This window comes from Lepisosteus platostomus, chromosome 3, assembly GCF_059453375.1.
Source record: "Lepisosteus platostomus isolate fLepPlt1 chromosome 3, fLepPlt1.hap1, whole genome shotgun sequence".
NCBI lineage: Eukaryota > Metazoa > Chordata > Actinopteri > Semionotiformes > Lepisosteidae > Lepisosteus > Lepisosteus platostomus.
The window spans coordinates 61640683-61661236 of NC_142613.1; the positions used below are offsets into that span (position 1 = coordinate 61640683).

Sequence of the window (20554 nt, forward strand, 5' to 3'; positions counted from 1 at the left end):
AGCCTAATTTTTGGCAGACGTTATATTAGATATTTTAAAGCAGATTTAAAGAGTGCAGTTTAAATAACTGGAAGATATTTTTATATTATATTCCAATGACAATAGTGTATGCAGAACACATTCATTAATTTGCAGCTAATTCAGTTTCCCATAGTAATGTTTGCCATGTTTTTCAGTTAAAATTACTTTTTAACAGTCACATATGGAACTTTGAAAAATAAGCAAAAATATGTATTTGCAATGAAATAATTACAGCAAGAAAACAAACTGTCTCTGCTGAAGCTTTAGTTGGTGGCAATCGTCTGAACAGATGGAGAGTGCTAGGACTCTTCCCTCGACAGTTCAGTTTGTATTTCAGTTTAGATGGAAAAGTACAAACATACTTGTCTATTTGTTAAACTTTTACACATACAAAAGGCTTTCCTACCTCAAATACAACCTACAATTGGATTTTATTTTTAAATCAATGAACCACACTTTCTCAATCCATTAGTGTATAATTAGTGCATCATCTACATGCAATCTGTAATTGGGGGGGTGCATTATTGCAGTTAATTATATGACATTTATTGCATAGGGGAAATAACTGTGGCAGTTTGACAAACACAAATCTAGTTCTACTTCATTGTTTCTTCAAGAAGTGCATATAAGATTACAAAAACATCAGTTGTTCCCTGTTAATTTCACTCATCCTGTTTTCTTTGCTGTTTCATTATAGTCATTGATGTGTTTTTTACAGTTTTGAGTTTCATACTCAGTACTAAACTGTATTGTATGTGTAATAATATTTTGTATAATGCCTTTCTTGATATGTCATCGTGGGAGTGACAAAACAGTGTATGCACAATTTAATACCTTAGATTGGGCCATTAAAAAGTAGTTATGGCTAAATGGAAGGGAATGTTGAAGTGCTGACTGACTTGCAAGATCTAAACCTTTGGAGCAACAAAACATCAGCAGCAGAATCATGGACTCCCAGAGTTCAAAGTGCCATTGTAGGAAATAAAAGAAGACCAAGTTATAGGGAATAAACAGTTAATTGATGTAAATCACTTTCATCTGCTTAAAGGCCCCCAGTAGTATTTTGATGTTTATTCTGAAATTCACAAGTAGTCAGTTCAAGGAAGTTAACAAATTAGATATACAGGCAGAGGCTAAGTACAGCCTACATGTATTGTCTACACGTTGACATTGAGTCTGACAACATCCAGAATTCTTTAAGAGAGACGTGGCATCATTCTTCCACGAGAAAGTAAATCAGTTCAAGGCTGGGTTAGGGTTAATGCACGTGTAAATCACTCTCAGTTGTCATTTCAGAATATCCCAGAAATGTTCGATTGGGTTCAAATCTGGTGACTGAGAAGGCCAAGATGTATGGTGTATGGATAACGGCAGTGTCCTAGTCATCCAAACATGGGGTTACCACATGTACTCCATAAGAATACTGATCACTTAGTATTGAGTACATAGGACCATTGAGTACATAGTAGCATTGACTTTGCCTTCAAAGTGCATGAGAGCCACCCATACCATGGCAGGAAGATGCACCTCTTAGCATATTACGGAGCTACCAGAACCCTTCATTATTGGACCCAAGCATTCAGACCTGTAGTGTTCTGAAGGATGGTGACACCATACACCCATTTGGCAAGAACATGGTGAAGGATAATTCTTCTCTCCGTACCACATTTCTCCACTGCTCAGTGGCCTTTGCACCGCTGAACTTGCACTGTGCATTGCCAGGAGTGATGAGTAGCTTATGCTTTACAGCTTGCTTTGGTGTCCTACTCTGTAGTTTTGAATGGACCATTTTTACCTAAACTGCCTGCTCACACCAAAGGTTGTAATGAGTCAATGTTTTCTGTGGTTGCTCACAATCTGTTTTGCTTGTGCCAATTATTGCACAGATATCACAAACCTGGAATGTGTCAGCACTATATCCATTAGCATACCAAATCTATTCATATAATTCAACAAAATAAAACTCTTAGTTGTATGATTATTAAATTCTACTTAACACAAAAGTAGAAGTTGGTTTTGGAGATTAAACATTTTCGTGTGATGCCATAATCACAATATACAGTTGTATAATATAAATGTTCCAGGCTATGGCTGACCTTGGGGGAAAAATACAGAGAAACAAATTAGCAACCTTAATAAAACTAGCGCATTTTAATTCTTAATCTATCGAATATAAATATCCAGTGTACTGAAGGTGTTTTATATACAATAGTATATAAAATACTCAGCTTGAAAATAAACATATCATATTTGTGTCAGTTTTTAGAAATATACTGAATTCAGTGTCATTTAGTTTACAATTTTGGCTAATACAAAGGTGGTATGTAAACAGTTTACATATCACATTTCTTATAATATTAAATAATATGAAAAAAGTAAATTATGTTCCAGTATGTTATCCTCTTAGTGGGAACTGCAATATCTTTTTCATTGGTTTTTGACTGATCCGTGATCCATCACTGGGTTTCCTGCAGGAACAAGACATTATTTGTCCACAGGATTAATCAAATATGTAGGCTACCCATTATACTGCCTGAGGAAGAGCTTCTTACTGGAAATACACTGCTATTTGCTATTTTCTGTATGCTTTAAGCCATCATTGTGTTATTTTTGCTATAAAGGTGCTATTTATTATTTTGCACTTATTGAGGCAATAAATCTTTTTTCACTTTGAATATTAATTGGCAAGTGAGGAAGGGACACAGTATTTGTCTGTGACCCATTAATTCAGGTGCGAGGAAACCCTCTGTTTTTTTTCCTATGATGATTACTAACATAGTTATCAAGGGTCCAAAACCCTAATATGTGAGATTTTCATTCGAGAATAGAGATGGCATATGTCATTCACGTAGATAGCTGCGTCAGCATGCGTAGGCTGCAAAGTAACAAGTACAAGTTTATTCCATGCTGAGAAGAGAAGAAAAGAAACACAACGTCTGAAGAAGGCTCCACAGCCGAAACATTGTGTTTCTTTTCTTCTCTTTCGAGATGGCATAGTGTTTATATTGATGGTTTCTTTTATTCATGTACAAAAAAAACTGGTTAATTAATAGAATCTCGAGTCTACAACAATTTCAAAATTTTACTTCATTTTTTAATCAACCTAGACTTGATACGAATGTGATATTTTCAAACCAAGGAGTGCGACTGTGACATTTAGTACCAGTACATTAGAATTGAGAGCTATGCGATTACATGCCATAGCTGGCTCTCAAATCATCTTCACTATGAAAAAGTATTTCAGTTGGATTTTGTTTATACATTGTGTTGGTGTTAACACATTTGTTTAGCCAGGTGATGCTGGGTTTTTGCCAGTTGGCCTGTATACAAGTACCATGCATCAGTTCATCAGTCCCTTCAGTGTGAAACTTACAAAGGGCATTTTAACCTAGCTATAGTACAGTACAGTAAAAGCTATACTACATGGTATTTTATTGTCTGGAAAGCTTTAAATAACATCAAAAGCATATAAACTTTCTGCAATTCACCAATGACTTCATGTACATTGTGATGTTGTCTGCATTGTGAGGCTTTCACCTGGAGCAGATAGTAGGCTGTCACTTTTGCGAACCTTAGTGCTTTTGTTTTGAACTAAGCAATTATTTGGTAGCGTTTGCATGTATTTCTCTTTATCTACCCCATCCAGCAGAAATGGATCAAAATATGTTTTGTCACTTGACATCTCTTTAGCTTTGTATTTTGTGAATTCTGAGTTAAAAACACAACATTTGCTCATTACAAAACAATGTAACAATGGGAAGTAATTTTCATTAATCATACTGATTTGAATGTAGAGATACAGATGAATGTTGTGTATGAATTTGTCACAAATTCACCAACTTTTCTTTGTAATTGAGTGTGCTCTCTTAGTAAAAGCATTGAAATGCAACTGTAACATATTCGTTTTAATTAAAGTGGCCCATTGACCCAAGTGATTAACATACAGATGAATTAGATTCTGGAATGTCCCCTAATCAAAATTGAAAAATTAATATTTGTTTCTTAATAAGATTAGCTTTGTTTTGACCTTTCAAGGTCAAACTAAATCATGTGTAGTCCCGAGTACGATTTATAACAAATTGGGGTTTTAAGACAAAAATACTAAGAATGCCTAACTCACTTTTGGCAAGTTGCCATATAATAGGTTAATGACAACTTTTTCAGCTCAAGTCATCCCTACCCTGTAGACTAGAGAATATGAATAATAAAATGTATTTATGTAATGACCTTAAGGATAAGTCTTACAAATTTGTGATAAACACATTTGAGTTCATAACCTAAATCTGTCATAAATCCTCTTGAAATAATATTTTTCCTTTTTTTTACCATGCTTAAAGCTCAATAACATATATATTCGGATAGGTGTTGAGCCCTGCAAAAATCAAGCAAAGTAGGGGTTTTGCTTTTGGGGTTTTAAGGGGTTTTAGAATGCTGGCACACTATTTTGAAGCATCATCTGTGATTCAAAACGGACACTTTGATGAGGCTTCAGTGTCACATGCAATACCTCTCTGTAAGCAGGTATTTGTCTTCGGTGTTGCATTGTATTGACATCTTTACAGTCGATAACTGTAACAGGGAGGACTTGGACCTTGTGTGACAAAAAGGAAATAGCAGGAGACAGCTTGAGTGAGAGATTTTAAGACATCAGATCAAATTGGAGACATAAAACCTAAATCTAGGAGTAATCAATGTTAACCTGCTTCAGTTAATTTTAAAACCTGTAAAGGAATTGCAATTTATAAAGCAGTACAGAAAGATTGAAATAATTTTTAATGTTCATGTGGCTATAATCTGCCCTGCTGTGGATTGGCGTCCTGTCCACGGTGTATTCTGCCTTGCACCACTTGTTTGCCGGGATGGGCTTTGGCTTTCCTGCAACCCCGACTTGGAAGAAGCAGTTAGAAAATGAATGGATGTACTGTACCTAAAATCATTCTTTGAGTCTTTTGTTTCTGTAGAATTTGTGCATTAATTACATATAAGGGGTTGGATCTTGACACTTGTCCTGATTTGCTATATTTTTTCAGTGTTCAAACCTCACTAATTCTGTGTTTTAAAAATGTTTTATCGCTAATCTTAATGCATCCCACGTCAAGTGCTTTGACTATATGTGGCCTGATGCATAACCACTGCAATGGTATCAAGTTGAAGTTAATTAGGTGTTGAAACAGAGCATTGAAGACTTTCTTTGACAGTTGCAAATGCAATAGGTCTAGCACTTATTACTGAGAGATAATGAATATTGGAATATCTAGTGGGAACCAAGCCTGTGAGAAGGGAGTTAAAATCATTCCACCCAGATAGTCCACATGGTCGTAAGTTTGTAAAGGCTAATGTAATATCATATATTTTATTATATTGCACTTATATGTAATATATGATTTATGATGTTATATATGTACATATATATTATAAATAGGCTACTTGCTTAAAAGAGTAATTGTACACATCCTTTTCAACAGGCACATCACCTCTTATTGCCTAAAGGGGAGAGCAAGAAATCTTGCTTGTTAAAAAATTGCTGGGTTAAAATAAGTATGTAAAAATGTTAAACCTACATCATATACCTGCATGTCTTTTAAAGTTCTCTATGAGATGAGAGAGAAGTTGGTCCTTTCAGTGGTGTTCAGCTAGATTTGGAAATGTGTATGTTTAATTTATTTTATGATTTTCTAAAATTGTAATGTAAGACTTTAGATTTTTTAAGTTTCCTACTTTTTAATTCATAAGAGCAGACTATCATTTTTATATAGGTTGTTCCCTTGCCAGATAAAATTTTCTTATCCAAAGCTCTTGAAAACCAGAGTTGTGGATATATGATTTTTGGCTCCTGAACACCAGGAGCTGTTAATCAGATCTGCATACTGACAAAAACTGTGCCAGAATAGTCCGTGCAACAATTTGGGAAATTCAATAGTCTGTCCCTAACAGATGACCTGGCAGCATCTCCTGTTAAATCCTGAGCTAGGAGAATATCAAACATTAAATGTGAACACAATTATAGTATTGTGAAAAAGCTGAACATAATGTACCAACTCAGTTAAACAAATTGTGAATGGTCTATATGTCAAGAATTAAGGAATGTCTCTCACTGCATTATGCACTTTTAATAATAATAAACTGGACATCTGTATTATAAACTCTCCAACAACTATGAGTTTGTTTGAGAAAACGCAAAAGCTGTCCTACATAATGTATTGAAAATGCAGTTCTTTGAAAGGCCTTTAAAGGCTAATATATAAAACTGTAAAAGGTTTCTAAGCTTAACATAAAATAAAGTGTTTGAAATTACTGTGATACAAAATTTAATACCAGTCTGTGGCCATAATGAATATTTTATGTCAGTAAAAATGGTATGTGCAGGTTTTGTATTTTTCTTTTGTCATGGTTTAAAGGAATCTGTGTTTTGCAGCGGGTTATGAGGCAGTTCCACCAAAGACATGTCATTAGGTCTACAATTTGGTAAATGGAATTAAACCCTTATTGTTCTACAGGATAGGTATATTTAGCTAAACAATTAATACGGTGGCTATCAAAAGGGTTCACCCACATAGTTTTTCACCTTTTATTGTGTTACAGTATGGAATAGAAATGTATTGAATTTGATTTTTTTTCCTATTGATTGAAACAAAATACTCTATAAAGTCACAATAAAAACAATATTCTATAGATCCTTCTAAATTAATTTAAATTTAAAACAGAAAATAACTGATTGCATAAGGATTTACCTCCCTTGAGTCAGGTAGAGGCACCTTTGGCATGTCTGGCATCCAGTGCACTTCCATGTCAGAAGTATCACATGCACAGTGCTGTACAAATCCTTGAATTTAGTGGGCAAGCTTTAATTAAGTTTGAGGGAATCATTCAGTACAGACAGCAGTTCTCTTGGCATATTTACGGCCTCTCTATAAAGACTGCAGTGTACCCAGGAAGCTAATGGAGCAACCTTCTTGATTTGAGCTACAACTGCCTGTTTTCCTGCCATTGACAGAGCACCATCAGTACAAATTCCCACACAGCACCCAGTCAATTATGCTGGTTTTTGTGAAAGTCAATTTAATTAAAAATATCTTCCCCATAGTACCAGAGGGAGTGGCTTACAAAACAAAAAATCCTCACATACCAGATAAGTAATGAACATATACCTAAAGATATGCCATATTTGCAGTATCTGTAGGCTCAAGAATTTGCAGTGAGTACAATGAACTTTTTTTGTGCGACTGGCTTATTGGAAAAGGGTGTTTTCAGACATGTTGCTGATTCACTGTGACGCAGTATTGTCTGAAAGAGGGATCATATCCAACTTTTTGGCAATCTTTTCACCAATCATACATCTTAACCTGTCTTTTGCAACAATTAATCGTAGACTTTTTGCAACTGTGTCACGTTCCTTTTTAGCCTCTCTATAGCTATCGAGATAAGATGCCTTTATTGTGTCTTTGCAAGATCCAATACCTGTGTTGAACTGCATCAGTTGTTTTTTCAAAACTCTTCCAGTTGACCTATGAAAAAGGCAACTGTGCAACTGGTTTGTCTTTTAAGTTGGTGGATTTAGTCTCTAGGTGGTGACATAAATGAAAGGGCTTCAGGCAGCTGTGTTTTTCCTTATGTGGAACATCCAATGTGACAAAACAAGAGTACTTCAACAGTAAACCACCTCTGAGAAATATGCCTACGCTCCAGAAGCCGACTCTGATATTCTGTGTGGAGAAGAAATATTTTATTTAATTTTTCAGCTGTTACAGATTTTTTTCAAACACCCCTAGAGCTCAGCGTGCACACCCATTGGGGTACGCAAACTATAGTTATAAAACTGCTGGTATAGAGGATTTTATAACCTTGTAGAGGTAAGTGTGATCCAGAATGGCTTTAACTTTGATAAGCTTTAAGTCTTGAACAGGTCACTACCCATGACTTATATTTACCCTGTAAGCATATCCCAAAATGCCAAACCTATCTGGGAAATTTAAAATAAAAAAATCAAAGTTTTGATTTAACATAGAAAGATTTAAGATTTAATTAGATTAGAAAGTTATATGCTTTTGACGCACAATAAGCTTGTAGACAGTTCAGACTTATTAAAAGGGCTAAATTATCAGAATTGGACTGTCTTGTGTAGAAAGGTGAGTCTCTACTTATCTGTGCCTTTCTGCAGTAGTTCTAGAACATAAAATATCTGTACTAAGCCTTTTTTTAAACATATCTTCAGATAGGTTACACCAATGCCACCCCTACTTACTACAACACTTTCTAAGGTCATGCTATTTGGTACCTTCCACCACCTATGTAAAACCAATGCAGTAATCCTATTTTTGGAAGGCACTGTGCCTTAATTTCAATCTAAACTGAAGAATCTAAGGGTGATATACAGTATGTTTCTGTCTTGACATTCGACCCTCATATGCAGAACATCATAAAAACATGATTCTTCCTTCTCAGAAATATCACCAGACTGCATCCAATGCCATTTTTGACTGTAGCGGGAAAGCTGGTCTACATATTTGTCTTCTCTAGAATTGATTACTGCAACGCCCTACTCTCTGAGGTATCTAAATCCATACTGAACAAGCTCCAATATTTAAAAAATTAGCCAGCCAGAATCCTGACCAGGTTGCATGTAAATGATCACATTACACCTGTCTTGGAGTCCTTGCACTGGAATCCTATCAAGTTTCAAGTCAACTACAAAATCATCATGCTCACCTATAAGCCTCTACTTGTCTGGGGAGCTCAGTACCTATCTGACTTATTTTCTGTCTGCTCTCCACCTCTCAACTTTTGTTCATCCGATTCTGGTCTTCTACATTACATGTAGAAGGTCTTCTCATGCTGTGCTCCAAAACTGGAATTCTATCCCCAAGGATAAATGAAAGAGACCTACCCTGAGTGCATTTAAATCTAGTGTCAAAACATTTCTTTTCAGAAAGGCTTTTATTTGATTAGTGTCTGTGTCTGCTCCTCTTTCTAATATCTTCTGCGGCTTACCACTTGTGTTTTTTATATTCTTATAGGCCCATTCTGTAATTTGCTGTTCTTATTAGTTTTTCTTTTTTTTTTTACTTTTGCACCTACTGTAAAGTGCATTGAGATGCTAGTTTTGCAGGTGCTATATAATTTTGTTGCTAGAAATTGACAGATATTGCAATGGTAATTCCAAAACAAGCAGAAAAAATAAGTTACACTTTACTATAATATGTGCCACTGCAGTTACTATATGAAGAATAATATCCCCATTGGAAATAAATGATACCCATTTTGTATCTAATTAATGTATTAATTGGGAATAGGTGTTAATATTTTGGCAATTCAGGTGCATTTTTACCCTAGAGCCATGGTATGAAATTCTGATTAGTTTGCTTATGTGATGTTTTGGGCACAGTTTCTGTGCAGAAGTTTATTGTATAGTAAGTTCACTGTAAAGCCTTCAAAGACTTAAAAATGTAAGCAAATTTGTAACATTCAATAGTTAAAAGATACTTACAATTATGAAAACATGCATTACAACGATTTGTTCTAAAATGCATCAATGATGTGATTTAATTAAAAAGAGCAAGATTAAAATTATTTAAGTAGTGGGCTATTTTTTCACCAATGTTGCAAGTACATTATGCAAATGTGAGTTCATGAATTTAGATTGACTAATGCCTTTATTTTGGGAACTACATTACAGATATGCTGCAAGCATGGTTTTGAAGATAGAAGGTTTTTTTCAGTGCATCTGTTTTTACCTGGGAAATTAAAAAATGTTTTTCTTTAATTGAATGAATTTCCAATATGCGGTATTACACTAATAAATTTTTGCACCCCCTGTATTATGTAAAGCAGTAAAATTTACAGACCTATTAAAAGCCTGTATAGGGGGAATGTTGATTTACATTTTTCTTTATGCCTTTAATAGAGTGCCTTATATCTACTAATAATCTTGTGCTGCCAGTATTTTAAAATATGAATTCCCATTAATGGATTGATTCTGCATATACACCACAGTACCTGCAATAAAAATCCAACAACCTGTGAGCTTCGGGGACAGCTCTTTCAATTTTTCAATTTGTTCTTTAATAATGCTTTGAGAGGGTCGGATCATGTGATGCACACTAGAAGATGATTGCCTAGCCCTAGGCTCCTCTTTCACCCCATCATAACTTATTTTCAACCCACCATCCTGTATAATTTTATGTTCCTTTGTTAACCTCCAGCTCTAAGTGACGTACAAGAAGAAAGAGACAGCTTCCCCTCATTCCTCACCAGAATGTAAGTGGTTCAAACAGGCATCTATTTATGAGCAGCTTACACTGGTGTTTGAGCTCTAGCTGTCTAGAACGACAATCTCTGGCATGGTATTGCTAATGCTGGTCTTGATCAGTGAAGTCTTGTATCAGGAAAGCACAGTCCTTTGCTTTCACGAACAGGAATTCCCCACTCAAGTCGGTAATAGCCCGTGTCGACATACGGAATGCAGAACTGCGCTAGGCTAAAATACATTATTTTCAGGGCACTTTGAATGACCTTGAGGACAGGTGATGTTGTTGCAACATCTGACTGATTGACCTGCACAAGGGGCTGGAAGAGGATATCTTCAGTAGGTAATGGTAAAGGATATTTGCTGGATCTCCAGTGTTATCTCCAATTTGAGATTGGCAGCTTCACCACATTTTTGGCAATTCTCCAACTGGATCTGGCAGATCCACGTGCGGATGTTTATGTTGATCTACTGAGCAGACAGACAAGCCCATCTTACCGAGGCGTACGGAAATTCAAGCCAATACAAGTTGATGGTCATTGCCTCAAACTCTCAGTGGGTTATTCTCAAATAATTCCAGCAGAGCTGAGGGTCTTATATAGAGGTGGAAAACTTGGTTGAGTCTGCTGTAGAAGTAATAATAAAAAATAATAAACTTTATTTCATATAGCACCTTTAAAGGTGGCTTATTAAAGCACTTTACAGAAAGACAACAGCAACAACAATAAAAAAATAGACAGGATAAACACAATGAGAATGTGTAGATGGTGGTTCTAAATACAGTAAGAGCAGAGGGGTAAAGAGCGGAACCAGTTAAGTAAAGGCTCTTCTAAAGAAGAAGGTTTTAAGTCTGGATTTGAAGGAGTTTAGAGAAGGTGACTCTCTGATATCCTTGGGCAGAGAGTTCAAGAGCTTACGGGCATAACAGGAGAAGGCCCTGTCACCTATAGAGTGTAGACAGGCTTGGGGGACAGTAAGGAGACCAGAATTAGAGGAGCGAAGGTTGTGAGGTAGGGCGTAGGGCGATAATGGCTCAGACAGGTACTGAGGTGCCAAGCCATGCAGAATCTTATAGGTGAGGATGAAGATTTTGAAGTTGACGCAAAACTTGACGGGAAGCCAGTGTAAGGACTCCAAGATAGGAGTAATGTGATCACTTGCTCTAGACCTGGTTGGGATTCTGGCTGATTAATTTTGGATACACTGGAGTTAGTTCAATGTGGCTTTAGATACCCCAGCGAGTGGAGCATTACAGAAGTCAATTCGGGAGAACACAAATGTGTTGATCAGACTTGAAACTTGTATTCCTGAATTGTTTAAGCAGAGATATATTAGAACCCAGTTGAGAACAGATAATGTTCTCTGTTTCATTCATGTCATTCTTTCTGCCGTCGATACTGTAGCTCTGTGTACAAGTGGAAAGTGGAGTGCGTGAGAGTGGCGCGATCTCTGGTTGGTGTTAGAACTGGATAAAGAAATGAGTTAATTAAAATATGATATATATGCAAATCCATTTATGAAATTCATCTTAGGCACCTGGAGTTCTTCACATTTGAGAGGAGTGTTTATGGCTTCAGCAATGTTAAGAAGACACCAGTGAAAGCAAGCAAGGGAGACGTCCTACGACAGGCCACTTGTGAATTAAAGCTTTGTGTGTTTCATGACATGCCTTATTTGAACATTTGGAATGCTTTTTGAAAATCTTGCAGATAGTTCACAGTCACTAGGTCCATCTGTCAGGGGTGTGCTCTTTCTGCTGTAGCTGGCCATTTAATTAGACCCTCTTCAGTCTTCCCTTTCAGCATTAAACATCCGCAGCCTAGCATTTCAAATTACCCTGGTAATAGTGCCTGATATCACCCTTTTCTTTTTTGACAATTTTAATATATTTTTTAAAGATGTAGAATCAGCTTGTTTACATTTGCCCTGCTGCTTTTTGCTACTTTACACACAAACATGATTTTACCTGTATTCATGCCAAAGCACTTTCAAGAGCTTGGCTCTAACAACTGCCCATCCTTACGCACAACTGTTAACTGAATTTAACACCATAATTAAAACTTTTGGAAGACATTTAAATGCCTGGCTGCAGTATTACCATTGATTCCAGGACCATATTTATATAATAAATATGATTGTTCTCCCATGCAGGTCAAATTCATTCATTTTCAATAAAAATAGTAGAAGAGAAGCAATTAAATGAATGTTTTCCATTCAGTGCCTCAACACACTTAACCCCATTTATTAAAGTAAATTGCACGCAGTGATCTATACATTTTTGTGGCAGGGGAGCAGCCACGTATTAAATCCCATAAATTCCATCATGGAAAATCCTCTGGTGGATTATCTTGTTACAACATTCAAACTTTATGATTTTGGTCACTTCAATTGTCATGGTCACAGGTTGGAGTGATGCTGATGTCCCCATTTCATGGTAAGAGCTGGACGAAAACGTAATCTTTCCTCAGAGATTATAATATTTAGTTTAATTTGGTATTTCCTTTACACAGTGTCAAGTATGATTTGATCTTCGGGTGAGGCATTGGGGAAGGGAGAAATTGGATTATTTATCTGTTATGTTGCTATTTTCTATTGCTACTTTCTGAAAATAAATAAAAAAGATCAGAACAAATAATGCTCTGAGAAAAGTAGTCACGTGTACCCTTTTCACATTTAGACTAAGACTTTATGAATTGAATTTAGATGGCTTTTTAAATGCTTTCAACACCCGGCTCACCTTAGAATGCTGAGATCAAAAAAGCTCTTGTAATAGCTCGCTGTGGCAGCCTTGCAAAGGTTTTACATGAATGGCTTTTGCAAAGGCACTATCATTCAATCACCTCTTGTTCAGATCTAGCAGACACTTTTCCTTGCATCACATGTTTCCTACTTCAATGAATCCCAGTTGTTTCAGAAGAACACTAAGTACATTTCCATTGCCAGGCAAATGAGTAGTGAAGGTACACAGTGTGAATCATACAGCTGCACATTGATACTTTGAGGCTCTTAGAAAGCATGGATAATAAAAGTCACCCTAATACCTTTTATGTAGTGTGAGCTGTCAGAGTAACAGATGAATGACAAAAGACACTCACTTGAAATGATTGGGATATACTGTACTGGCTATGAAGATTCTTTGCAAAATGTGCTGGAGAGAGCAAATTTCCAGTTTGACATCCATGTACATAGATAAGTAATATGTGTGTAAGAACTAGACTTTTCAAGGTGTAGGTATTGAGTTTTTTAGTGGGTAACTGAAAGACAAGGAGCCACAGATTGTTGTATAAAATACAGTAGATTAGTTCTTTGGTGATTTGAGTGCAGCAGGACGTGCACAGATTATTTGTAGTTTATAGAGTCGTAAAAAACATTTTAGACTGGCAGATTTCTTAACCTTTAGTTTAAAAATTGTCATTGCCAACAGTTCATTGAAATAGTTTATATCTTGATCATGCCATGTTTCTGTGTAGAGAGCTTTGTAGGGAAGTGATGAGTATATGATGAGGGTTGTTATACTCCGTGTCGTGTTGTAATGATTTTCTGAGAGGCTGAAATGGTAACCTTATCCACTCAGAAGGGAAGAAGTATTATTTTACTTGGAGTAAATGGCAAAGCTGCTATATTATACAGACAACCATGACATATTGTAACAGCTGTGATGTTGGGTCAGTGCTTTTTTCCTCTTTAGTTTGATTTCATTAGGAAAAGGGGCACCTGTAGCTAGGGATGTCACGGTGTGAGATTTTGATGGTACGATTGTAGTCTCAGGAAATTTCACGGTCTGAATTTATTTTCAGGTAATTTATTATGAGACACCATGGAGGGAAAAAAGACAAAAAGCATGGCATAATTAAACATTTTATAGTTTTTTTTTCATAACATTCTTTTGGTCATGCAAATAAAACATGTAAGCCTACTTTATATTAATAACATAAATATGATGGGGGGGAAAGTAGGCACATTAAAGAATTCACTGTGGCTGCCTTTAGAAACCAAAATAATACAATATCTACCTTTTGAATAAATAAAAATAAATTAAATTAAATATTTAGAATAATTTATAGAGGGCTAATGGAAGTATTCAAAGAGGTCAGTCTCAGCCCGTCCCTCTCCTTGCTTGGAACTTCGTCACTCGTTGTCAATAAAAAGTGTATTTACTTGAACGTCAGGGCTAGTGGATGGACTGGTGGGGGGCACAAATTACAGGAAAAATGTTTATAAGTGATAGAGGTATCCCCGCAAAATCAACTCGAATGAAAACGAAAGGAACGTTAAACAAGGACTGCTCTGCTGTGAACTGCTCCAGCCAGGGCAAGCCCTAACTTAATTTGTTTACCTTTACTAGAGGGTATAGAGGGATGGATGGTGATCCAGAGATTCTGAAGCAGATTAGACGTGTTTGAACATTTGGCAGCCACTTTTTTTTCGGCACGTTTTGCAAATTGGATATCTGTCGTCTTTTACTACTGATTACTTTTTAGATATCCAAAATGCTCCCAGACTGCCGGTTTAAGGCGCTTTTTTGGTGGATATAAAGCTGTGATGTCGTATCCCTCTGCCATTCTCTGTAGGCTAAGGTGTTAGTTCCATGCTGAAAAGACAAGAGAGAAAACACAACATTTCGGCTGTGAAGCCTTCTTCACCTGAAAAAGGCTTCACAGCTGAAATGTTTCTCTTCTCTTTTCAGCATGGAATAAACCTTTTACTTGTTCCTTTGCAGACTACGCATGCTGACACAGCTACCCACCCAAACTAAGGTGTTGTTGGACTAGCCAGCTGAGGTGAGCCTGGCACACTCACCCGCGAGAGGAATTTTTCAAGACAATGAGGAACGCGAGCCTCCTAAAATAGAATTTTACCTTAGCTTCTAAAATTCTCACAGATTGGAAACCGTGACGTTTTTAATCGTGATTAATAGTGAAACCTTTAAATCTCAACATCCCTACCTGTAACGTATTGTTTTAGGATTAAAGTGAACATTTGCCAGTACCTAACCCTCTCAAATTTATCACAAACCAAGTTTTTTTTCTATTATTATTTCTGTTGTTAGCTTCTATTTAAATAGTCTCTGTACTGTGATCTGAAAGGATGTTTGAAGTCAGTGAGCAAATGACATTCCTTTAGTATTGTTCTTCATGACTGAGTGGTCTTTTCTAAGCACATTGTATAACTGGGTGCTCCCCAAAAGATGAGATTGCTTCAGGAATGAAAAGTTATGTTTACTTATTCATTCAGAAATTTATAGTGTCCATTTAATATTTACTGTAGTAATCAGGCAGTCTTTATTTTTTATATTCATTGTCCTGTTTTACAGACAGCCACCACCAGGTGTATTTTATGTAAGGAATGACAATTATAGTAAGAGTATTATTAATATAATATATTATTAATATGTAATATTATGTAAAATGTAACTTCTAACATGCAAGGAGTTTAAGTGTTGATTCAAGTATGCAAAATCCTAAAAGTATTTACACTGTCAAGCTAGTGGACTTCTTCAGTAACCACAGTGAAATACTTACTTGGCAGTGCAATTAGAACTATGAACTGGATGAATTGTCAATACAGTGCACTGTGGGTGTCTGGAGCAGGCTACCCAGTCAGGTGGTTGAAGCTGATATTTCCTGGATTGTTTAGTTACTTTCCAGTAAACAGGCTACAAGGGCCCCTCTTATTTGTAAATGTTCTTATGTTCTCAACAATACAGTTAAAAACACACACAAAGGTATTTCGCCATCTGTTATATACAGTGAAAGATAGACCTGGTAATTATATATTTTTTGTGAACTATGAATTCAGTCAAGATGTTCATTAACATTTTGATATAAAGCCAATGAATGATAATTAAGGTTCTGATACTATACCTACTGATCTAGTTGGATACCTACTTAACACTCACAGTTGAAAAATTAAGAACTTGCATGAAAAAGTCTTGTTTTGTTTTTCTGACAAAGCTGGTCTATACTCAGTTTGCAATGATCACCTGTTTCTTTCTGTATGACTTTGTACCTTATTTTCACTGAAAGATTATATAGTGTTTCAAACATGTTTGCTTAATTATTTTAAAAACGTGTGGGCCATTCTGCTCATTAAGTGCATCTGTTAGTAGCTGATTGATTCAAGCATGCCATCCAGCCATTTCTTGGAATAAGCCAGGGTGTTGGCTTCAACAACATGAGTGGGCATGTTCTCTAGTTTCCCAACCCTTCAGTTAAAGAAATGCCATCTATATTCAGTATTTAATGTACTTCCGTGTCATTTCCTCATGTTTTCTCTGGGTCATGCGTCACCTTCAAAAGCTCGAGAGTACTTGCTCATGCTAATCGTTTTCATATTACACTTTGTGCTGCTTATTGGAGAAAGGCAAAAAATCATTACATGCTTTTCGAACATTAAACATACAGTGTGTCATTGTATCTTGTGGTACACCTGTTTTTAAAAATTGGTGGTTAAGATATTTCAGATTTCTTTCATACCCTTAAAGCAACAGGGAAAACGTGACTACCCGAAATGCCTTTTTGCCAAGTGAAAGTGTTTAAATTCACCACATGGGGGCAGCATTACTATTATTTTGAATCCTTTCTTACTGTAAGACTACATAGTCTCAGGAATATAGATAACAAGTCCAATCCCCTTTGATAACTGTAAAATGTCTACTTAGAAATGTAATTTCTCTTGTAGACTTCAATGCTCTTCACTTTAGACATGAACTGGGTAAAGGATTTTCACAAGCTTTGATAGAAAATGCATCGAAGTTTGTACAGATATTTACCCAAATGAAAGGCAAGCTGTTTAAATGCTGCAAAAAATGTGTATAGACATTGTTCATCAAAATGTTGTGCCTGAAGAATCATTTTCTTCAGGTCCACATTCATTGTATGAGCATATATATACAGTTAGCAAATGTATTCAGACCCTTCATGTGATGTCCTCTTTTGCAAAATTACAAAATGACACATGCACTAATTTTTAACTTAATATTTGATTTAATCCTGAATATACAAACTGAAGACTAATAAGATTAAGACATTACAATACACGCCAGCAGAAACTGAAGAGAAAAACAATGAAATAAGTTAAGTCGACTGACTCATGAACTGTTTTTATTGGAAGCAATTTGAACCGGAATACAGCCACAGTTAATTTTGTGTGAGTGTATGGCAACTTGGCACACTGGCTCGGTGCAGTTCTTGTCCATGCTCTGTGGCAGAGTTGCTTAAGGGGATCATGTATGGACAGCGGTTTTCAAGTCTTTACACAGGTCCTCAATGCGTTTCAAGTCAGGACTTTGTGCTGCTCAAGGACGTTCACATTTTTATTCTCAAGCCAGCCACTCCAGTGTATTTTCTGGCCTTCTGATTTGGATCATTGTCCTGGTAAAAGGTGGATTTTTGTTCCATGTGGGAATTGCGTGTTTTGTTTCCAGTTTCATACAAGCCCCCTTTGTGTAGTGACTGGGGTGGTGTTGACCAAGGGACACTTTTTCTCATGTCAGCGAATGGGGGGAAAAAAAAGTCACATTTTCTTTAACTCTTTCAATGTCGCAGTAAGTTTCTTGGTGACACCCTGGAACGATTTCCTTCTTGCCCTGATGTTCAGTATGGAGGGAGAGGCTAATGTAGGCAGTGTCTGAGTGCCTTTCGCTTCTTAATGATCAGTTTCATTTTGCACAAAGAAATATTAAGGTTCTTTGAAATGTTCTTATACCCCGATCTTTACCTTTATACACATTTCCTTGAGTGTTTGAGTTATTTTAAAATCTTGTTGGTCCTCAGGGTTGACTCTTTGCTTGCAATTCTATACATGACTGAAGGCCTTAGGGTAGATTTATTCTGAAATCATGCGAACCTGCACAGTGTCCAATTAACTTGTGTTTTGTGAGGCATGTTAAATTAATGTAGCTGCCTACAATTACTTTAGCTTTGCCACAACAAATAATATTAAATGTTATATTTACTATCAAATATTATATTTACTTTCTCTGTTTTGTTTCTTGCTTTATGTGGAGTAGGTTGCCATGTTAAGTGTCATAACTGGAAGCTTTAAAACAATAAAATGTGAAAACTGTAAGTTAATACTTTTACAAGGCACTGTCCATCCACATTCATTTAGTAGGTAATGAAGGTATGATACAATTTAGAACTGATACATTGCACGATACAATTTATTTTTCTCTGAAGATATCATTATATAATATTTAAACTCCACTTAAAATGTGCTTATAATAAAAGACTCTCGTGCCGCTCACTACAATGTTGTAAATGTATGGAAAAGCAACTCTTTGACATTGTTTTCCCTCTTGATTCCTGGATTAAATCCAGTCTTCAAATTAAACTGCTGCTACATAATAACATCCTTGTAGTGAGGAAGGCACAACGCGCGGGCTGACATTCCTGAATATACAATTCTGTTCCTACTGCAGATGTTGGTGAAAACACTCGGTCATGTCCCGAGACTGGGAATTTGCACTTTTATTCCTCTTGAAATTAGACATTTGCCAGGGATTTGATAAAGGGTTAGATATACTCATCCTTCTATCTTGTGGGCAAATAATACAATTTGCAAGGACAAAACTCTCCTATGATGAAAACATATAAAATTCTGGATGTACATTTATTTTTGGTATTCTTCTTTTAGGTATAGCAAGTATCCACTGTACAGCATGACAGTCTACAGATTGCTTTTTATTGGTGAGATTAACCTAATAGTAGTCAAACATCGGAAACAGTCTGCTGTTGAAGGTTGCAATAACATTAAGTTAATAGACGGATCATTGGACCAGCAATCTCTGCATCTGTTAAAGTCATGTGTTGTTATTATTTGCTCAACACATGGCCTGTGTTTTTTTTTCCTAGTGGGTTAGTGTTAAGCACACTGTTGCAGTCTAAGGTTGCTCTCATGGGATAGATTATGCAAAAAAAAGTCAAAAGGACATTTAGATGGTGTATTTTCCTAATTATTCTCGTTTTGTCCAACTGTGAGACATATAGTATGGTGGGAAATTGGAAAAAATATTTAGCTGAAACTGGGTAGAAAGTGCCTTTTTTTACAGCATGTGAAACATCTACACTTAAAGCAAATGTAAATGATGTCATTGCCTTAAATAGTACAACAAAATAAATTAATTGACACAATCTCAAAATTTTACAAATTGTGATTTAAGTACAAAGTCATGTAGTTTGTGAAAGAACCGTAAAGTCGCCATCTTGTCACAAACCCCTGGTATCACCAAGGGCGAGAGTTTGCGTGAATTGCAATATGAAGCGGTCCTTCCTGCTCACTTGTTACTGTAATGACTTATGTAATTTAATGTACGAGCGAATACGTAAAGGTTGTGAAGCAGACATTTCACTGCAGAAACATGATCTGCGTGCAGTGTTAACAAGCAAAACTGCCTTGAAGTCGAGAGTAATATAGGTTTGATTCTATTGGATTAAAAGTGACGTATTCGCAAGCTTGCTTGTTTATAATGTAATAGGGCCACTTCACCTCACAGGAAGTTGGGTTGCTTCATTCTAAATCACTGAATATGGCTCTGTGCAAAACTGGAAACGTAGTCAATTTTGTGGGACGTAAATTGGAGGTTTTGCACATTACTGTGTACATTTTACTTTCATTGTAGTTTGAAATGCATTCCTCAATGCCGATTCTTTCTAACCCCAAAATATTAAATTAGCATTGCTGTTCCCCTTTAAGATGGCGAAGAAAACAGATTACAGAAAGTAACCAGATGCAGAGAGTAAACATTGCTGAACAGCAGCTGGAAGTTAGTGTGTTACCAAAGTATTGGTAGGATATTCCTGTGAGACTGTTACCAAGACAACATATTACTTTCTCATAGTAAGAAGAATGATGCCATAGTGACCCCCAGCCCTGTCCAAAAAAAAAAAGCAATGCCTTTAAGCTAAAAGGATTTGCTGAATTGTAGGAGAAGACTGTGACTTTAATTTTCATGGTCTTGCATTCTGAATGACCACACTGTTGCATTGTTTCAAATGAGGAAAATCTGAGCTTTAGCAGTATGGGCGTCGTGGCACGACAAAGGACGACATTGTACAATGCATAGTCTAATCTGTTGTAATAGGGGCAACGTCAAATGTCAGGAAAAAATCTCATGGTTGTTGGTCTATATGTTGTGATTTGAGCTCTGGAAGAAATATGGTTTCAGCTGGATTAGGTTTGCATAAGGTTTTGAAAATTTGTTTGATGATTAGTTTAGAAACATTTGTAATGTGGTTTCCAATTTTAGATTTTAGAGCTTAATATACTGATTACAAAAAGGAACAGCTA

At 36.2% G+C, this 20554-nt stretch overlaps 1 protein-coding gene across 3 annotated transcripts in view; it reads left to right on the plus strand.

The window, feature by feature from the left end:
• Window positions 1-20554, plus strand: part of vta1 (vesicle (multivesicular body) trafficking 1) — a 70899-nt gene that overhangs the window by 6764 nt on the left and 43581 nt on the right. Inside the window, exon 2 of one of the 3 annotated variants that reach the window (XM_088626296.1) lies at window positions 5609-5670. The exons of the other annotated variants lie outside the window; for them this stretch is intronic. Coding sequence (XP_088482422.1) covers window positions 5667-5670 — 4 coding nt within the window. The 5' untranslated portion in view covers window positions 5609-5666. The remainder of the gene's footprint in view (window positions 1-5608; window positions 5671-20554) is intronic. 3 annotated transcript variants of the gene reach the window in all.